This window comes from Diadema antillarum, unplaced genomic scaffold (assembly GCF_040938485.1).
Source record: "Diadema antillarum isolate AM-2024a unplaced genomic scaffold, OU_Dant_1.0 seq00000054_RagTag, whole genome shotgun sequence".
NCBI classification, from domain to species: domain Eukaryota; kingdom Metazoa; phylum Echinodermata; class Echinoidea; order Diadematoida; family Diadematidae; genus Diadema; species Diadema antillarum.
In genome coordinates this window covers 622,308-640,496 of record NW_027271162.1, presented here as the reverse complement: position 1 = coordinate 640,496, position 18,189 = coordinate 622,308, and the positions used below count along the sequence as shown (strand labels likewise).

Here is an 18,189-nt window from a genome sequence, read left to right as displayed (position 1 = left end):
AAACTCAGTCTATTCTGTTATTCTCTCCTTCAAGAGTGAACATTTTCACTTGTTTGTTTGTTTGTTTGTATTTTATTTTTTTAGAGAGAGAGTAGATATAAATGACACCCTCATCATTATCTGGATGTAGCTGTCCAGAGCCCCTTAATATGAAAACCATGTTGCATTTGTGTTTGTGATACTTACAATACACAGGGTGAATTATATTTCCAGATTGCTAAGTGTCATTATCTACAAAATATAATCGACAATGTATGTGCACACAACTTTGTATAAAGTCATGTAAAAATAAAGAGAGAGAGAGAGAGAGAGTGAAGCAATACTCTAGTTATCACCTCAACACTCAGAGAATTCATATCACAAATTGCATGCCTACACATGTAGATGATACTCTACACACAATGTGATACATTGTGGAAGCCCTACTTCAGTAGATATGAGTGAGAACTGATATGAAACTACAGTGTAGTGCACTGGTTCTTACTGAATGTGTTATCTGTGGAGTTATGTTCTATGTAGGCATCATTACCACTCTGGACAAGAAAAGAATAAATGACATTCACGAATGAATGAATGCAACTGAAAAAAAAAAAACACACTTGAGGAACAGCACTGCCGACATAACAAGTCATTTATACAGCATCACTATCTGGCCCAGTCAATGAACGTGGAATCCGAAAAGTCTCTACAGAGACTCTGGTAATGAAGTCAAGATACGTGTACATGATGTATGGGAGGCACCTGTCAATCATATTCTTGTTACTCTGGCATCCTCCCCACTTTGCCTTCTACCCCACCCCTCCCCCCTCTCCTCCTCCACCCCACCCTAACCTAACCCCCATCCCCCCCCCCTTAACATACACACACTCTCGGCAGCACATAATCAGTCAGTCAAAATACATTTTACCAACTGAAATGCAATGCACATTGCTAAGTAGCCAATTAGGAGTATATGCAGATGTTCTGACCCACTTACCTTCGTAGTCTAGCGCAGGACCATCGCTACCTCGATCGGCAGAGAGAGGGGGAGAGAGAGAGCAGGCGTCTTGAGCGCAGCGGAGCCAACGTTTCTGACTCCTTTGGCAAGATAAAGCAAACAGTGTTCACTCTAATGGAGCATTCCGGCGTTGGGCTCTCGTAAGATCCCAACTCCCCTCTGTCTTTCCACATTTTCGGAGCACTAGCGCGACGCCATCGCGCCCCAATCCACATTTGCGACTTTCCACGGTTCCCCCAAAGTGACCTCCTTTCACAAAGCCAGACATGAATATATTAGCCAGACACAAAAGATCCCCAAGAAAGTCAGGCCAGAAAGGGAGCGAACGGATCCCCCAACCAGATAATGGGACCAAATATGTTGACGGCCAGTTTGCTTAGCATTTCAAATGGTGTGATAATTTGATATAAATTTTCCAGAGCTATTACCAAATTAAATTCACGCTTTTTTCCTCTCCCCCCTCTTCGTAAATCTGTGTGCCCCCCTTACTGTCTTTGGGCTCCTCCGCATTGCTTTGGACTGCATTTGCATGACTTGCCCCGGATTTGATTTACTCTGCTGCGCAGTAGCGCCCAATGTGAGCGGTGGATGCAGTGTGTATCAAGGGAGTGAGGCATAGCATAGTGGCTCCATAGTTATGCATCCTTGTGTGTGTGTGTGTGTGTGTGTGTGTGCGAGCTAGTGTGTGTATGTGTGTGCATGCATATGTGTGTGTGTGTGTTTGTGTGTGTATGTGTGCATGTGAGTAAGCGTATGCATGATGGCGCTAGTGGTTGTGTGAAATACCCAGCACCGCTGCACTTGACATTTTCTCCCTCACCTGTACGGCTGTGATGAGTTGAGTCTGCACGGCGGAGGGAGCGGTGACGATTCCCGCAATGCCCGGCTCGCTTTTGACCTTTGTCTGCGCAAAGCTAGGATTGGTGGCCGTCACATCCATAATTAATGAGCAGTCATTGCCTCAGGTGCCTGCAGCCAACTGGGATGTGGGAGAGAGAGAGAAAAAAGAAAAGAGTGAGAACCAAAACAAACAAAACAAATAACAAAAGAGAAGCAACAGAAAGAGGTGACACAATGAATGAGAATGAAAGAAAAAGAGATGTCAAGATAGCAATATAAGAATGATGGGAATGACTAATACAAGACAGTATTAAAGGCATTAATTACCATTTGTAGATGAAATAAAAACCCAGCACTAGTGCTTCAAAATAGTTCTAAAATGTGAGTTAGGGGCAGAAACAACCAATGTAAAAAATTGAATCAGTATAATCAATGTTAAATATTGTTAAATATACAAAATGTGAACAATAATTATAATAAAAATGTTTCCAGACTAAACTGTCTACAGTTACAGTTTATTGAGAAAAATAGTGATATCTCCTTATATTCTAGGTTTTATTGTGAAATTTTTATATGATAGGTTTTTTTGTGATACAACTGACCTACACACACTGCATTAAATGTGATATCTTGAAAAAATTTTTAATCACTGCTCCCACAGGTAAACAGGACCTTTAAAGGAGACAAAGAGCTGTGAAAATGATATGAATGTACAGGAATATAGAATGGACATGTTTAACTGATCAGTGGGAATCAGTGGGAATGCTGGAGGATGATTGTTCCAATCCTTGTGGGATTCATTTAAGAGTATCTATTGTTGTGTGAAAATTATTTGCTTCAGAATGATCTCATATTCAAGTAATGTGCAGTTTAATGTTTCCAGGTTAGCGTACCTGGTCAGTGACGGGGCATTAATCTGCACATTACTTGAATATGAGACCGTTCTGAAGGAAATAATTTTCACACAACAGTAGATATATAATGTACTCTTAAATGAGTCCCACTGATCGGTTACTAGCCATCCCCTTTAATGCACAAACACACACAAATGGGACAACAACAAAAACAAAATAGAGAGGATGACATGAAAAGGAAAGAAACAGTGATCCAGAATCCAAAATGTGATGGAGTTTAATTGCAAAAGATAGGAAAAGGGAGAAGGCATAGGACAGGACAAATGGATGGATATGGATATTGGAGGATCAAAGATATAACATACCCCCAACACACACAAAGAAAGTGGAATAAGTTGCAGAAATACACAACACTATATATCACACATATATTGTGAACATAGTAACAACGGATTTCAATATTTCATAAGACAATTTTGCAGGTGGTTAAAATCATCATTGAAAAAGAAAAGAACTACTACAATGTATACCATCTCTTTCTGATGATACTGGATACTTATGTTCCAACATAAAAAGGGTAAACATCACTCTCCTGTCACTGGCAAAAATCCGTAATATTTGTAGACTTTCAAAACTTTGTTTATAAAATACATGTAAAACCACCATGATGAAAATGCCTCATAAACACACGAAAACATATCGATGACATCTGTATTCAAAGACAGGACTTGCATAGACTATTATCAAACAGTGAAACATGGCCTATGCAATGCAGAGCTGAAACTGTTTACAAACTCAAATGATAGAAAATTAGACTGTTAATGGGAAAGGGGACAGAAATTGGGAGTCGTTTTCCTATTCATTTATTGGTCTGCGGAATGTCACATGGAAGTCTGATAATGAGGTCATGCAGATTAGAGATCCAGGGACTAAAAATATCCACAAGAATTAGACACATGAAACAGATGAGAGACAGAGAGAGAGATAGATTCAGAACCATATGAACTGAGCTCATCTCCTGACAGAAATATAGAATCTGTGGCAGATCCAGAGGGGGCGGATCAGGCAGATGACCCTCTTTATTTCTCTACAAAAGAAATAAAAAGAAAAAAATGGGGGCGCGTGTGCCCCCCTTTAATTTTGTAAGGGTGCCACCCCTTTACGGAATTCCTGGATCCGCCCCTGAGAATCCCTGAAACAAAGCATGAGCATGACACAATTCTAAATGTATAGGACTAATGAAGTTCCCTATTGGGAGTTCAAATGGATGTGCGGAAACACTTTCAAACCTAAAAAAGTTTGGAGTAGATACCATGTCAGTATTAACCTGTTCCAATAATGGTTTAAATTCTAATTACATAATATCCTGTCTATGGAAAATTTAGAGTAAAAAGGGTCAATCCAAAAATAATGTTAACTCTTTGCAGTGTTTGACAATATATAATTTTTTGACAAACACCCATTTTTTTCAATAGATTCACAGAATATCAGAGACAATGGTAGCACAAAGGACTATGCCACTCATTTTTCCCCCTCAAAAATTTGTCTAAGCAATGACAGTCGAGTATCTCAACTCATGCAATATAAAATGATTTTTAAAAAAACAATCTTATTAATGCAATTATGGAATTATGCAGATGTATACTAGCACAGATAAAGCCCTGTGAGTGAAGGATTGATAAATTATGAGAAATAGGGAATGATCTTTGGTAGATGTGAATATAACGGCAGGCTTTTCAAACAACTCTGCTTTATGAACATCCTTGCCTCTGCTAGGAGAAAGAGCAATTTTGAGAATTATTTTTTGCTGAGGGCAAGCCAAAGATTGCAAAGCATTATCAAATTAAGGAGAAACTATGTTCTTCTTCTTTGGAAAACAAACAAACAAACAAACAAACAAACCACTGCATTTCCAATACTGAAAAATGTTTGTATGACATACATTTGTGCCTGTACAGTGAACATCTTCACTACCTTCATAACATCGCTTGAGGAAAAAATTGTGCCCAAATCATCATACCAGAAATGGAACTTATAAATACACTTGTAGATGATGAGAGTTGCTTTTCAGCTGTATTTTCATTCTTTCAGACTCTAAATACCACAATTACCCAGGCACAGTTAATATCAATTCATATTACATTTAATTCTTGGATAATCTACATGGAATTTAAGGAAAATGGGGCAATCTACACTGCAAACATCTGGCAGTGATGAAGTATGATGATTGTCAAAGTCAATACATGTTAAATGCTTTTGTTGTTGTTGTTGAATGTGGACACAAACCCATTATGGAATACAGCAACATTTGTTACAATGCACATGTTTGCTTAAATCAAAGATACCCTTTATACACCTGTAGGAGATATTCCTGTGACAAGAATTCTAAAAGACCTAACATCTTCATCAATATTTGGCAGATAGCCTTTCACATTTTTTTTTTATGTTTGCTCTAAGGATCCATCAAATGTACATATTCTTTTTTAAATGCAACTGGATATAGTAGGACTAAGGTCACACTTGTAATAAGATAAGCTGAGAAAGAAATTTTTAGAAATTCTATCATTTTGACATGGTATGACTCTTGCTGGGAACAATATGATTGGGTTGGCATTGCAAACATAGAATGCCCGTAATCCAAACATGAGAACAATACACAAGTGAACTGACACCACTGCTGGGGGTAGTTGATTTGTGTGGATTTCCTTGTACAACACAAATAATCTAGGCTTTGACATACATCTGACAAAAGAGTTGTATACATGAATACACACTTTTTTTTCTCTCCCTACTCTAAGTTTAGAGATGAACAATACACCAGGAATTCAGGAGTTACAAGCTTTAGCTCAAAGCACGAATGAGATGGATAGCGGTTTCTCTCGGATTACACTCGTCGACCGAAAGCAAACACTGCAATTAAAAGCTCTGGTTACAGCGCCAGTGCGGTGGTCGCAGCCTGGTGGTATCGAATGAGCTATGGACAAGAATCGTTGCCTTTGGATACAGAGCAGAAGCCGAGACTATGCGCGAGAGTTAAAATATACCCCTTGTACCCCACCCACCCCCTGCCTTTTATCTCCCTGTCGTCCTCTCTTATAAACCTATGTGTCCTCACGCAAATTACACATGTAGCCAACAGCAACTGACCCACATTATACATTGTTATCTCTGAAACTTCTTTCATATGAACCCCGTACCCCATGCCCCTCCCCTCCCCCCCCCCCCCATCCGCCCCACCATAATATGCTCCATTCTTCACTATCTCATCTCTAGGATCCTGTTGCTTCATGGAGGAGACTTTGAGCAACACAATGCACGTGGCATCTACTTCTGCAACAGCCAATCTGCTTTCAGGATTTCCACTTGTTGCCATGGTAACTGCTTCTATGAGGGAATTTTTTTTCTTTTCTTTTTTCCTGGCAATGAGCTGATGGGGCACAGGTCAAGTCTTCAACCCTTCCTATACCTACAATTTGTATTCTGTGTCATTTTAAAAAGGGCTCTCATCTTCTACTGAACTGTACAAGTAGAAATTTTTGCGGTGTTGATGTTTTCGCCCATTTCGCGCAATCCGAAATAAGTGCAAAAATAAAAGCAAGCGAATATCTTCGCTTGCCATGTGTTCCAGTAGTTGATGTCTGGATTCCGCTGAAATAAAAACACGAGAAATTCTTCTTACCCAGCCGAGCACGAAAAATTAGTCATGCGAAATTATCCACTTTTACAGGAGTCAGTCTATCAATTCTAGTCATTTCCTACCATTCAGAAAAACAGACACACAGACACAGACACAGACACAGACACACAGACACAGACATACACACATGCACAATCAGACACATAAAAATGCTCATATACACACAAGCACACACAATCAGAGGGTAATGCAAAAGAACCCATATAATGTACAAACACACACTATCAGACAAGTAGAAACACAGAAATGCACACACAGAAACATAATACACAAAATCTGCACACAGACCCCATCAAGATAGACCCACATCTTCCCAAATCGATCAATTCTGCGTATCATTTGCACAGCTCCACACCTCAAATTTCTACTCATGTGATTGGAATCTCGACGGGACATTTGATACAGGTGGATGGATGGATTACAACGCTAAAAAAGGTGACAAGCCCACATCATATAGTACGAAAACCATACCTTCACATTGTATGATACATTGTCTCAAAAAAAGAAAATGTGAATGAATGCCATTATCTTGGGATCAATCTGTTCAGACTTCCCCAATGACCAATGGATGAATGGTACTGCAAAAAATAAAACGATAATCATACGGCAATTCATGACTAGTCATCCTCACTCTTTTCCACACACACACATAAAGGAAATTGCCTGAATAAAATATTTGGAAGCCATCCATTTACTCCTTCGCTGATTCCTTCATGTAACGAAAAATTACAGTAAAATAATACACACACACACACACACACACACATACATATTAGCAAAATGAGAAAAGCATGCTTATATATGTTAACATTCTGCAATATGCACCTGAGTCACATCAAAGATATTTGCTGTTTGATTTGTCAAATTGACTGACCTCATCCAGTCTAGTAAAGCTTTTTTTTTTTTGAACAAAGAAAATCAAACTTCATTGCTTGTTGAAAGAAAAGGACAAGAGAGGAAGAAAGAGAAAATCCTTGTCAATTAAGAATGGATTTTTACTACTATACTTCACTCAGCTCCTGAACAAATGATGGCATGTTTCCTAACAAATGGACTTCCCTTGAGCTAACACCAAAATTGACACAAATTCGGTATCGGTCCATGACATGTGGACTCGTAGTGCAAAAGCACAAAGATGCGTATCTACACCTTGCATCTTCCTGCCTTGAATTTCATTAGGTAAAGGACTATATCCACTCATACTCTTCTTCCCAAGGACAACTGGTGCAGATTTCTTGCACAATTTGCAGAGCCAACAGAATCTAACCATCAGCATTCCCCCAAAGGGGGAAAAAATCAAATGAGATAAGAATAAGTCTTCAGTCTTGTGACAATTGCACTTTCTTCCTCTTTCTCACATTCTAAATCATCTGTTTCTAATGTGATCACATGATGCTGGTGGGGAAGTTTACCCTGATGCATTGCAAATCTGCAAAGCAAGCTCCCTGCCCTCAATCCTGAATTTTACCAGTTCTGAACATATATCCAAATTTTTAATATTCATGTGCACTTAAACTTTGTCATCATATTTTGATATTTTATATTTTGATGATGAGATTTATGATTATGAGAATGTGATAATTGGGCACTTTTGAATTTTATAAGAGAATCAGAGAAAATAGGAATTTATAGGGAGATCACACTTCATATCCCTACCAGAATGAGACAAAATGAAAAAACAAAACAAAACAAAACTAGAGAGGGGCCGTCAAAGGCGGCAGACCCACGCCTAAGTACAAAGTCGGGGTAAACATAATGTGCATTCGGTCATCTACCAGAATTCGGCCACTTAATTGCCAGTGTGCTTTATCACCAGCCAGTGAGTTCTACCAAAGATCGTACACTGAAGTGTACGATCTTTGGTTCTACAGTCACATCACACGCAAATCACATCATTACACATACGGTATTTAAACACTCATTCACGTACAGGAAAGTCCTTAAGTCTCCTCCAAAAATCCATCGAAAATCCCAAATTCCACCGTCAAAAGTGCAGAATCGGAACTTTTCCAAGCGCGCGCGAATTAAGTCCAGTTTTAAGAGTATTGTCTACGCGACGGGTCGCGGAAAAAGCGCTAAAAATCGAGAAATACGCCGTTTTCTTGCGGGATATTTTGATTATAGCAAGCCGAGAGTGTGATGATATCAAAGGTTGTATGGGTGTACGATCTTTGATGGTATCCACAAAAGCAAAAAAGAAAAACAAAATTTACGTACCCCCTAGGCAATTACCCCTATGATTAGTGTCTACGGGAATTATTCAATGCAAGGGTTGAATGCAAATGTCTACTGCACCAGTATTCGGCCACCAACGAGCGCCGCAACGTCCCCGGTGCAATTTTGCACCAACAGTGTAGAGCGCGATGCATTTTCAGCGGCCTTGCACACGCATTGACATTGAGCACGCATATCGTGCAGTGTGACTGCGACCGAGCAAAATGCTCCTCCAACGAAAAAAACAATCAATGTTAATTTGAAAAATCATCAAATATCAAAGGTCGTATGAGTGTACGATCTTTGATGGTATCCACAAAAGCAAAAAAGAAAAACAAAATTTACGTACCCCCTAGGCAATTACCCCTATGATTAGTGTCTACGGGAATTATTCAATGCAAGGGTTGAATGCAAATGTCTACTGCACCAGTATTCGGCCACCAACGAGCGCCGCAACGTCCCCGGTGCAATTTTGCACCAACAGTGTAGAGCGCGATGCATTTTCAGCGGCCTTGCACACGCATTGATATTGAGCACGCATATCGTGCAGTGTGACTGCGACCGAGCAAAATGCTCCTCCAACGAAAAAAAACAATCAATGTTAATTTGAAAAATCATCAAAATACGGGCCAGTTTGTGATGACGGAGAACGAACTTTCATAAATCTAGAAGGACATAGTCCCTCAAATAGGCCTAAACGTAAATTTCGGAATTCTTACGAACATTTGAGCAGCGAAGTCGGATCGTTGGGGAGTTTATGTGTTCGTATGGTAGCGGAAAATCGCAAAGTGAGAAACGGGAAATTTTCGGAATGGTCACTATACCATGGGGTCAAAACTTCAAGGTCACACAGAATTTGCAAGGGTCAACCGATTATCACCAAAATCTAATCGATTCTTTCCTGTCATTATCCAAACATTCCCTGAACATTTCGTGCAAATCCGTTTACCCGTTCTCTTGTTATCTTGTACACAAACAAACAAACAAACAAACAAACAAACAAAAAAACAAAAAAACAAAAAAACAAACAAACAAACAAACAAACAAACATACGGAACCCTTTACATAACCCCCTGCCGATTTTCATCGGCGTGGGTAACAACACCTGAAATTCTGGGGAAATAGAAGAGATCAATTACTACATGCCAATAGCAGAATTCTAGTTGGGGTCATTCAATTAGGGGACACCAGGGATGAATTTGTTGGATTAATTATCACTTTTTTTAAAACAAGAACCTACCACTGTCAGTGAAATTTAATGCCAGAATGAGGCTGCAATACAAAGTCCCTCAAAATACACAATGTCATAACAACTAAAGACAACAAACAAATCTGGTATGATCTATTACATGAATATAATCAATCTTTGTTGATGTGCTACCCTTTGGCACAAGAAATCTGATAATACTTTAACCTTTTTTGTGCCAGGGACTTTGGACAGAGTGTACAATGCCAAGAGGTTTTCTGTGTCAATTGGCACTCAAAGCTCCATCAGGATTAATGAATTACAGATTATCTCTGAAATTTTGTGAAATGCATTGTACATGTACTGTGATGTTCAATTGAAACTGATTGCACTTTGGAAGTCTTTCAAACACACAGTCTCTTGCAAATAAGTTTTCAAGAAACATAATGTACAGATAACATTTTCTTGACCTCTCAGCACATCACAAAGTACATTTGTAAATGTACCAAGCACTTTATAGAATGTATGCACTGTAGTATTTCAATTGAAAGAGCCATACTAATTCATACAATTGTGTAAGAATTATCATTACCTGTCCCTACAAACTTGTTTTCATCAACTAAAAGTGGCATACACTGGCAAACAATCCATTGATGTTTTATAGCTCATTTAAAGATAAACAAACAAACAAACAAACATACACATGTACATAGATCTATTGATAGAAAAAAGTGAACAAGAAATCCTACTCCGCACTTAACTGGCAAGACACAAAATTCATGTCTACGTCTTGGCCACAGTATTGACTTCAGTTTGAGAAGGGTAACCCCTAGAGTACAGTGCCCAAAGCCTCGGAGGGCAAATTAGGTCCACGAATCCACCAGATATAAGGCACACATTTCCACACATCTCCCTACATCTACATCTAACAAAGATGAATTGGCAAAAACCTTAAAATAACAGGGAGATGCATTAAGTTTGAGAGGGATACACACACACAAGTCATGTAGACGTGCGTATTATACTCCGCACGGCTGCATGTTCGCGCAGCTGGAGTACCTGTATGCTTGCAAGCCTTTCCCGTCCCCCCTCGACCGCCCCGAGCGCGGGCCTCTTTTCAATCAATGGCAATATATGGACATTCTATGATTCAATGTCCGATGCATTTTACGGCCAGATGGAGGTGATAGAAGGAGACAAAGTCTGGAATGTAAAAAGGGTGAGGGGGCTCGAGAGCTCATGGATGCCAAACTGCTTTTAAAGGACAAGATTAACTTTCACTTTGCCCACTTCTTGCGGGTTCCGAGAGGGGGTGGTGTGACATCCTGTCGTTCCGTTGGCACTGAATAGTCCACGGGTGCCTTTTCAATGACATGCTTTATCATTACTCCTCCCTAATAATTTACTGACCTATAAACACATTCATGAAAGCAAAACATATAGTGGATTCAACCAATTTGAAATCACAGGGCCCATACCCTGCCCTGTTCCTCATTCATGTTCTAAATAATCTTTTCGTTTTCTTGATTTTGGCTTCTCCGGAATGGAGAGTTAAGCTGCAAATTATTACTTAACCAATTGCTTTTTCCCCTTTCACCCAAGTGCCATATTTGGACACATCTCCACATTCTTATATCCATTCCAGTGATCTACGCTGTCCTATCACACCTTGCTACAACATCTTTGTCTTTTTGGTTTCGTGTTCTCGCAAATCTGTATTTCTACTCCTTTGCCTATCAGTTGTGGGAGAAAAAAATATTCCAGGATGTAAAAAGAAATTACAGCAACAATAGTGGCAATTTCACTGCATAAAACATTAGAATATTATACAAGCACACCATAGTCAAGTGAAAGCAACAAATGGATTGGGTTCCTCATGTCATTTTATTTCACAGGGTGGGGGGGGGGGGGGGGCATGGAGAAAAGAAACTTTATATATTCTATTGACATATCAGAAAATACAGAGATTATCTTTAAAAAGGAAGATGGAATTGTATGTGGAAAAATAAATTCTATAATTTTTGTCTAGATATATTTGAGATTCACATGGCTAAGAAAATTCCATTGATGTATTTGTTACGTGTAAAAGAATCTCATTTTATCAATTAAATGGTAATAAAGCTGGCAACCAGACAGACATAGTAATGTGAAAATGAGCCTTGAAGTTTACATGCAGTCAAGCAGGTATGTTAAAACCAGTTGAGGATGAGTCCCGAGTATACTCGGGCAAGGATCTATGGGAAATGCGTGTTGTAGCAATACCAGCCCATCCTCAATGGGTTCATTAGGTATCTCGAGATCATATCTAGGTCAACAAGAAGCAAAAGAGTAACAAGCTCCATGGAAAGCACAGTCCAAATACAGTTTGAGAGGCAGTCTTTGACATTTAAACACTCAAACACCTTCTTTTTCCTGCACAAGTAATCATTAAAATCCCTGATTTTTTTATTCCTTTGAAAAACCACCTCATTAAGGAGTCTTTTCAGCTTTGACGCTTGCAATTTTTATTAGCAACCAAAGAGGACAGCACTCTGCTGGTGAGATTTGTGAAACCCAAATCATGCCATTTGCAAAGGTACGTACTCAAACGACCCTCTGGGAATAGAGAACTGCTGGGAAACTGGAAAAAATAATAAATGGAGCTAAAAAAAAAAGCAAAGTAAAAAATAGAGACCACATTCATATTACATCATGTGTCTGGGACTAAGGAAAATATACATATTGTATGAAAGCCATAATTCAAGGACTTGCAATTTCTACTTCTACACTGTTGGGTTTGTTTTTGTTTTTTTTTGTCAATTTAATGTTTCTCCCCATGACTTTTTTTTTCTCTGTCTGTCTGCATTTGAGCTACACATACTGTCAATGGTCCATGTTTTCACTGCATGACTGCATAATATTGCAGTCTGGCTTCAAAATTGACAGTGTCAATACATGCAACAAAGACTTCTATTGAACATGTGCATTAAACTTCCAATTTCATAAACCCTGGATGACATCTATTTCTGTTCATTAATATGTGTCTCATAATGAATACAGGCAGTTCATTTCCACGGTTTGCCATTTATTACAGTCTGTGCCGCTTGAATCTCTTGCAACAAGAAACAGTTCTGCACAGCAGATACAAAATTGAAAAAAAAAAGACTTTATGAATGCAATGTACACTTGGAAGCCCTCGGATGGAAAGTTATTATATCCACTGAAATCTTTGTGAATAGAATTTTGGATTTTGACAGAATGGCAAACAAAGTGACTATAAAGTGACTAAAGCTGATACAAAAAATCATTCATAAAAAGGATGAACATTACTTTTGAAGGATATGTCCATGAATCATTCACTAGAAAGTACTACACACAGAAGCTACACTACATATTCACATTGGAACCGTCACATTCATAATTCAACCGAAATTTTGAAAAGCAATTTTTGTCTTCAGAGGATGTCTTTTTCCTATTAAGCTAGTCTCAGCAAAAATTTGAAATCATGAAAAATAGGAGTGCTCAAAATTATGAATGCAATCACTTTACAATATAGTCTAGAGATTATCTATGTACCTTGTTTCTCTTCTGTTCTTGTCATTTCTTTGTTGTTGTTTTTAAGGCTGAGGTATACAGGGAATTTTCAAACATGAAATTCAATTTCTATGGAATGATCATGATTTTACCCTAATATCTGGTCAGGCATTCTGCTCAACACAAAATTCTCTACATTTTCTGAATAGCAGACCCTAAAAACTTTATACACGTAGGTTGATATGAATGTGTAGTACAATAAAGGCATAAAACTGTCGAGTTTGAACAAAGTGAATGACACATTTGTCAAGGAAATGGTCTAACGTCTCGTTTTACAACATTGTGTGTTTGTGTGTGTGTGTGCGTGTTGTTCATTTCATCGCTGGAAGCTGTCATTCTCACTTTTTAAACATCCAAAAGAGAAAGCAGATCCCATTAATTGTGCATCAAGGGACATTGAAATAATTGATATTACTGTGGGGGGGGGGGGAGGAATATATGGCAATTGTTTTCTGATACTAGAGAGGAGTTTACAATTCAGCTTTTGTACTTCAAACATACAATGTTTAATGAGCTGTTATCCTGCAATGAAATCACAAGTATCCTTTTAACAAAGGGCTAGTGGAAAATAGAGAGCACATTGCAGCAAGCGCATAGTACTGCCTCTTTGGGGCTACCTCATTGAGCAGTTGGGACTTTATTAGTGAATGATTAGGATTTTATTTGCCAACCTGCATACATGTAGCTAATTGAATACAGCTTGCTGGGAAATCAAGAGGAGGAAGTGTTTATATGAGATTTGCAACTAGCCTTGTTGCATAAATATTATGGTATAATGTTTGCTTGCTTGCCTTTTTGAGGCAAGTGACTTCCACACAGATATTTTTTTTTTTTTCAATGCCCACTGGAAGTGTAAGATGATCTTTGAAATGAGCTGCCCTTTTTATGCCATCAGGGCTTTTTGTTTTTTCGTTTGTTTTTTTAATGAAGTTGGTAGAAATGGGAAAATGGGAAAAGTGGCCTATTAGGAAGAGCTTGTTTTGTTCAACTCCAAATGATGTACTGCATTGGGTTCTGTCACTAGTCCCAAGTGGCCAAAACTCCATCTACAAGTAAATTGCACTTTGACTGAATAATCTGCACCCAACTATCTGGAATTGCCTAAATTTACATTCACGGGTGGCTTTTCTCTCCCCCCCCCTCCAATCCCCATTTTAAATCTCTGAACTCTACTGCCTTTATCCAGCAAGATGCCACAATTAATATTCAGTGGTGCGAAACTCAGGCCAAGCATAAAAAATACCTGATTTCCCAGCAGGCCATGCTAAAATATTAATGCCCATAAGCCCCTACCCTCAATGCTGGGGACTTGGAAATACTATATTCATGACTCAACCAACTCACAGGGCAGGCACTGCAATAAAATTTGCAAAGATACACTTCAAAAAACAATGCAAAATTTCGTCACAGCTGCAGTCATCTCACTGTTTCTTCTCTGTTTCTTCAAGGAGTATCGCCCTAAAGAAGGGGGCGAATCAGGCGCAGGGAGAAGCGAATTACACTTTGCCACACTCCACTTAGGAGGATTAATCTGCTCAGGGCGCAATAGGCAAAGATTATGTCCGAGTCAAAAGCTATCCTCTTTTCATTTTTTCCCCCGTCGAATTATGGAAGATTTCTCTGGGATGGGATCTTTGCAGGTATGGAGAATTGAGTTGATGTGGAAGATGTGGGGAGGGGGGGGGGGGGGGGGGGGGGGGGGGGAAGGAGGACCTGAGAAAGAGGGAGAATAGTGAGGTGGTGATGCATTTGACATGATGACCATGATGGGAGGGGGAGGGGGGAGGGGTAGCAAGTAAAGGCACACTGTTGGAGAAGGAGGAGGATTCGGCGAGAGCACCAGTTGAATGCGGCACCATGCATCTATTTGCAGAGTGCCCGTCTTGCAATTCCGCATACTAATGGACAAGACCTAGGGGCAAGCTATTGGGGAGAGACGGCGGTGGGGGTGGGAGGGAGGGAGGGAGGGAGGGGGGAGAGTTGGGATAGCATCGATCTGGTCAGGTTCAAATCAGGCACAGGCAATTCCTGACTTTGTTTCCGACTTTCTTCACATCCTCTAGCAGGAGGAGTTTCATGTTGTTGTTGGGTTTTTTTCTTAAAAAAGGGATCCATACACGGTGCAATGGTGGAGCATTTCAGAGGTAAAACTTGGCAAATTCCATCTTTCACCCTGCCCTCTCTCTCTCTATTTCTCTCCCTCAATATAACAACATAAACATATTAAATGGACTTTTTGTTTTTAAGACAGGGGGCACTTCCTTATCAGCTGAGAAGTCAGTTCATAAGCAATACATAACAAAACAACCACATAAACACAAAGGATTCAATGCCAATTCAAAGTATTTAACCCTTTGAGGACGGGCTGATTTTGCTACAACACACATTTCGAATAGACACTTGCCCAGAGTATACTCAGGACTCGTCCTCAATGGGTTAAAAGAGGGGAAAAGGAGAAAATTAAGACATTTTTTTTCCCAAATAGTCATGTGTGGTTGGTAGAAAGGAGTATGCCTGAAGACCACTAATCTTTGGTGGCGGTTCAATGACATTTGCTCACGGACTGCGACAATTGCTACCATGAACTATATACACGCTAGGCCAAACATAAATTCTAACAACAAATATGAATCTAACACTAATCCTATCCCTCACAACAAACTAAACCTAAAACCCTGTCACAACCCTAACCCTAACCCTATAAAGACCTTGGAGAAAATAATAGACAGGAGCAATTGTGGTAGGAGCAAATACTGTGTCACCCTTGGTGACACATTTGTTATCTTCATGACTAACTCATGGCCAATGAGACTGAGGTGTTGGCTTCACAGGAAGATGGCCAATCATCAAATATAAATCTGTTGTTAATAGAATATAGACATCTCTGTACCCCCATTCTCTATTTTCTGGGATTTGCTTTCTTCGTGTGTATTTTTCTTATCGGAAAAATGTGGGTGAGGAAGCGGTACTTCTATGATCACATCTTCCTAAAGTTTGCAGAAGCTGTAATTGATCTAGATACAGGTGAAACACAGCATGCGTACAGATAGAATACGACCTACCGGCACAAGACTACTGGTGGTACATTAATTTTATGTGCAATGGTTTATTTCATGTTTGCTCTCTCTCTCTCTCACACACATACTCTTTCTCTTTCATTCAAACACATGCATTGTGTACACACACACACACACACACACACACACACACACTTTTCTCATTGGTGCAAGAGAGCCATGATAGCCCCCCTCCCCCCCCCCCCCCGAACAACAACAACAACAAATAAACTAAACTTAAACATTGGACAAATGTATATCATATTATCTTTTCTGTATTTGAATGGCGGGACAAGTTTTTCTGGTATCACATTGCAATTTGCTTTGCATTTTTCATACCATTGCCACAAAAACAGTAGATAGTAAATAGCAGTTTTTTCTTCCACACAAGTGTGCAGGATACCATTTCACATATTATTCATCAGCTGAAACTGCTCAGTTGAGTTGGAAGATAATTCCTGGGAATGACAGTAGAACGTGATGTAATTCAAACACTAATATTCCATGGATACAATACTGGTCCAAGTCTAATATCACAAAGCGCTGCAATACGCCAGCAGGATATAATTCATTACTTGAATGATCAAGACCCTTAAATTTATAGGCCCGCCTTGCATTATACAAATGGAAAGTCCACATTTTCGTTAAATCCCCTCCTTCCATCATCACAGCATCCTAACACGAGCGCTGAATTTTGCTAATGTTCCCTGCCATGTCAAGATCAAACGTTTACGGAAGTCAGGCCCTTCGGTCGCTCATGGTTACCGTTTCCCCCCCACGGCAGTATCCACAACAATGCAAATCTACAGGCTTGAGCAATTAATAACGAATCGTAAACCACCGTCAACCCCCATTGTTGGCGTGGAACGTGTGAAATATCCTGCATGTGTGACAAATAATGGCTGTATTACACCCACAATAGGAACAGCGTAGATACAAAGGCTCTAATTTCAAAGGCCATTCAGTCCAAGACAACTTTGACCCTCATCCAATCAGTCTCTACAATGCAGCTTTGCCCATATCCCATTTTTTCCTCCCCCCCCCCTCCCCTCCCCTTCTCCTTTCCTCTTTTTCTCTCCCTCTTCTTCTCATGGCTAGCATTTTTTATTCCGCCAGCATTTTCTATTGCCAATCAGAGTCGGAATGAATGATTGAGCACGATTGAGAAAGAGGCGCACATTGGGGGCATGCGGGTAAATTATTGATAGCTCCACTGGAGCGCGCTTCTTGCTTGACAGCCTCTCCTCTGCATCTGCATACACATCCCTCCTGCCTGAAAATTGACAGTTCGAGCCACATGGGCTCAGAGTTTGGTTTCCTGTCTCACATCGCCAGCTGTCCCGAGTGCTGGGTGTGCAATATTTGTCAAATCTTGTCATTAGGTTGTCTCTTGACTATATTTTCCTCTTTTTTGTGTGTGTGTGAATGTGCGGTGTGTTCTTATTAGACATTCTAACAACACTGGAAAAGGAATGCCCTATAGTATACATTCATACAATAAATACTCCACTTTTTTAAAAGAAATTTTTGCAAATAATCTCTCAATCATCTCTCTTTTTGTCTATCTTGTATATATGGTTAGTTGAGAGCTTGTATATATTTATCATTCTTATAGAAATGCTACAAAGATTATTGTATAATTCTAAAGGGATATCCTTCACCTTTTATTTAATAGTGATGATGGTATTTAACTCTGTATTCTGTTAAGTTGTTCAACATCAGCCCATCCTATGAAAAAACAATAAAAGGACAATGGGATGGATACATGGATT

General features: G+C 39.5%; 1 protein-coding gene across 1 annotated transcript in view; it reads right to left on the bottom strand.

Moving 5' to 3' along the window:
* The window catches only part of LOC139725696 (uncharacterized), a 93,895-nt gene that overhangs the window by 56,322 nt on the left and 19,384 nt on the right, over positions 1 to 18,189 (bottom strand). Inside the window, exon 2 of the mRNA XM_071636777.1 lies at positions 1,818 to 1,976. Within this exon, the coding sequence (XP_071492878.1) occupies positions 1,818 to 1,937 (120 nt within the window). The 5' untranslated portion in view covers positions 1,938 to 1,976. The remainder of the gene's footprint in view (positions 1 to 1,817; positions 1,977 to 18,189) is intronic.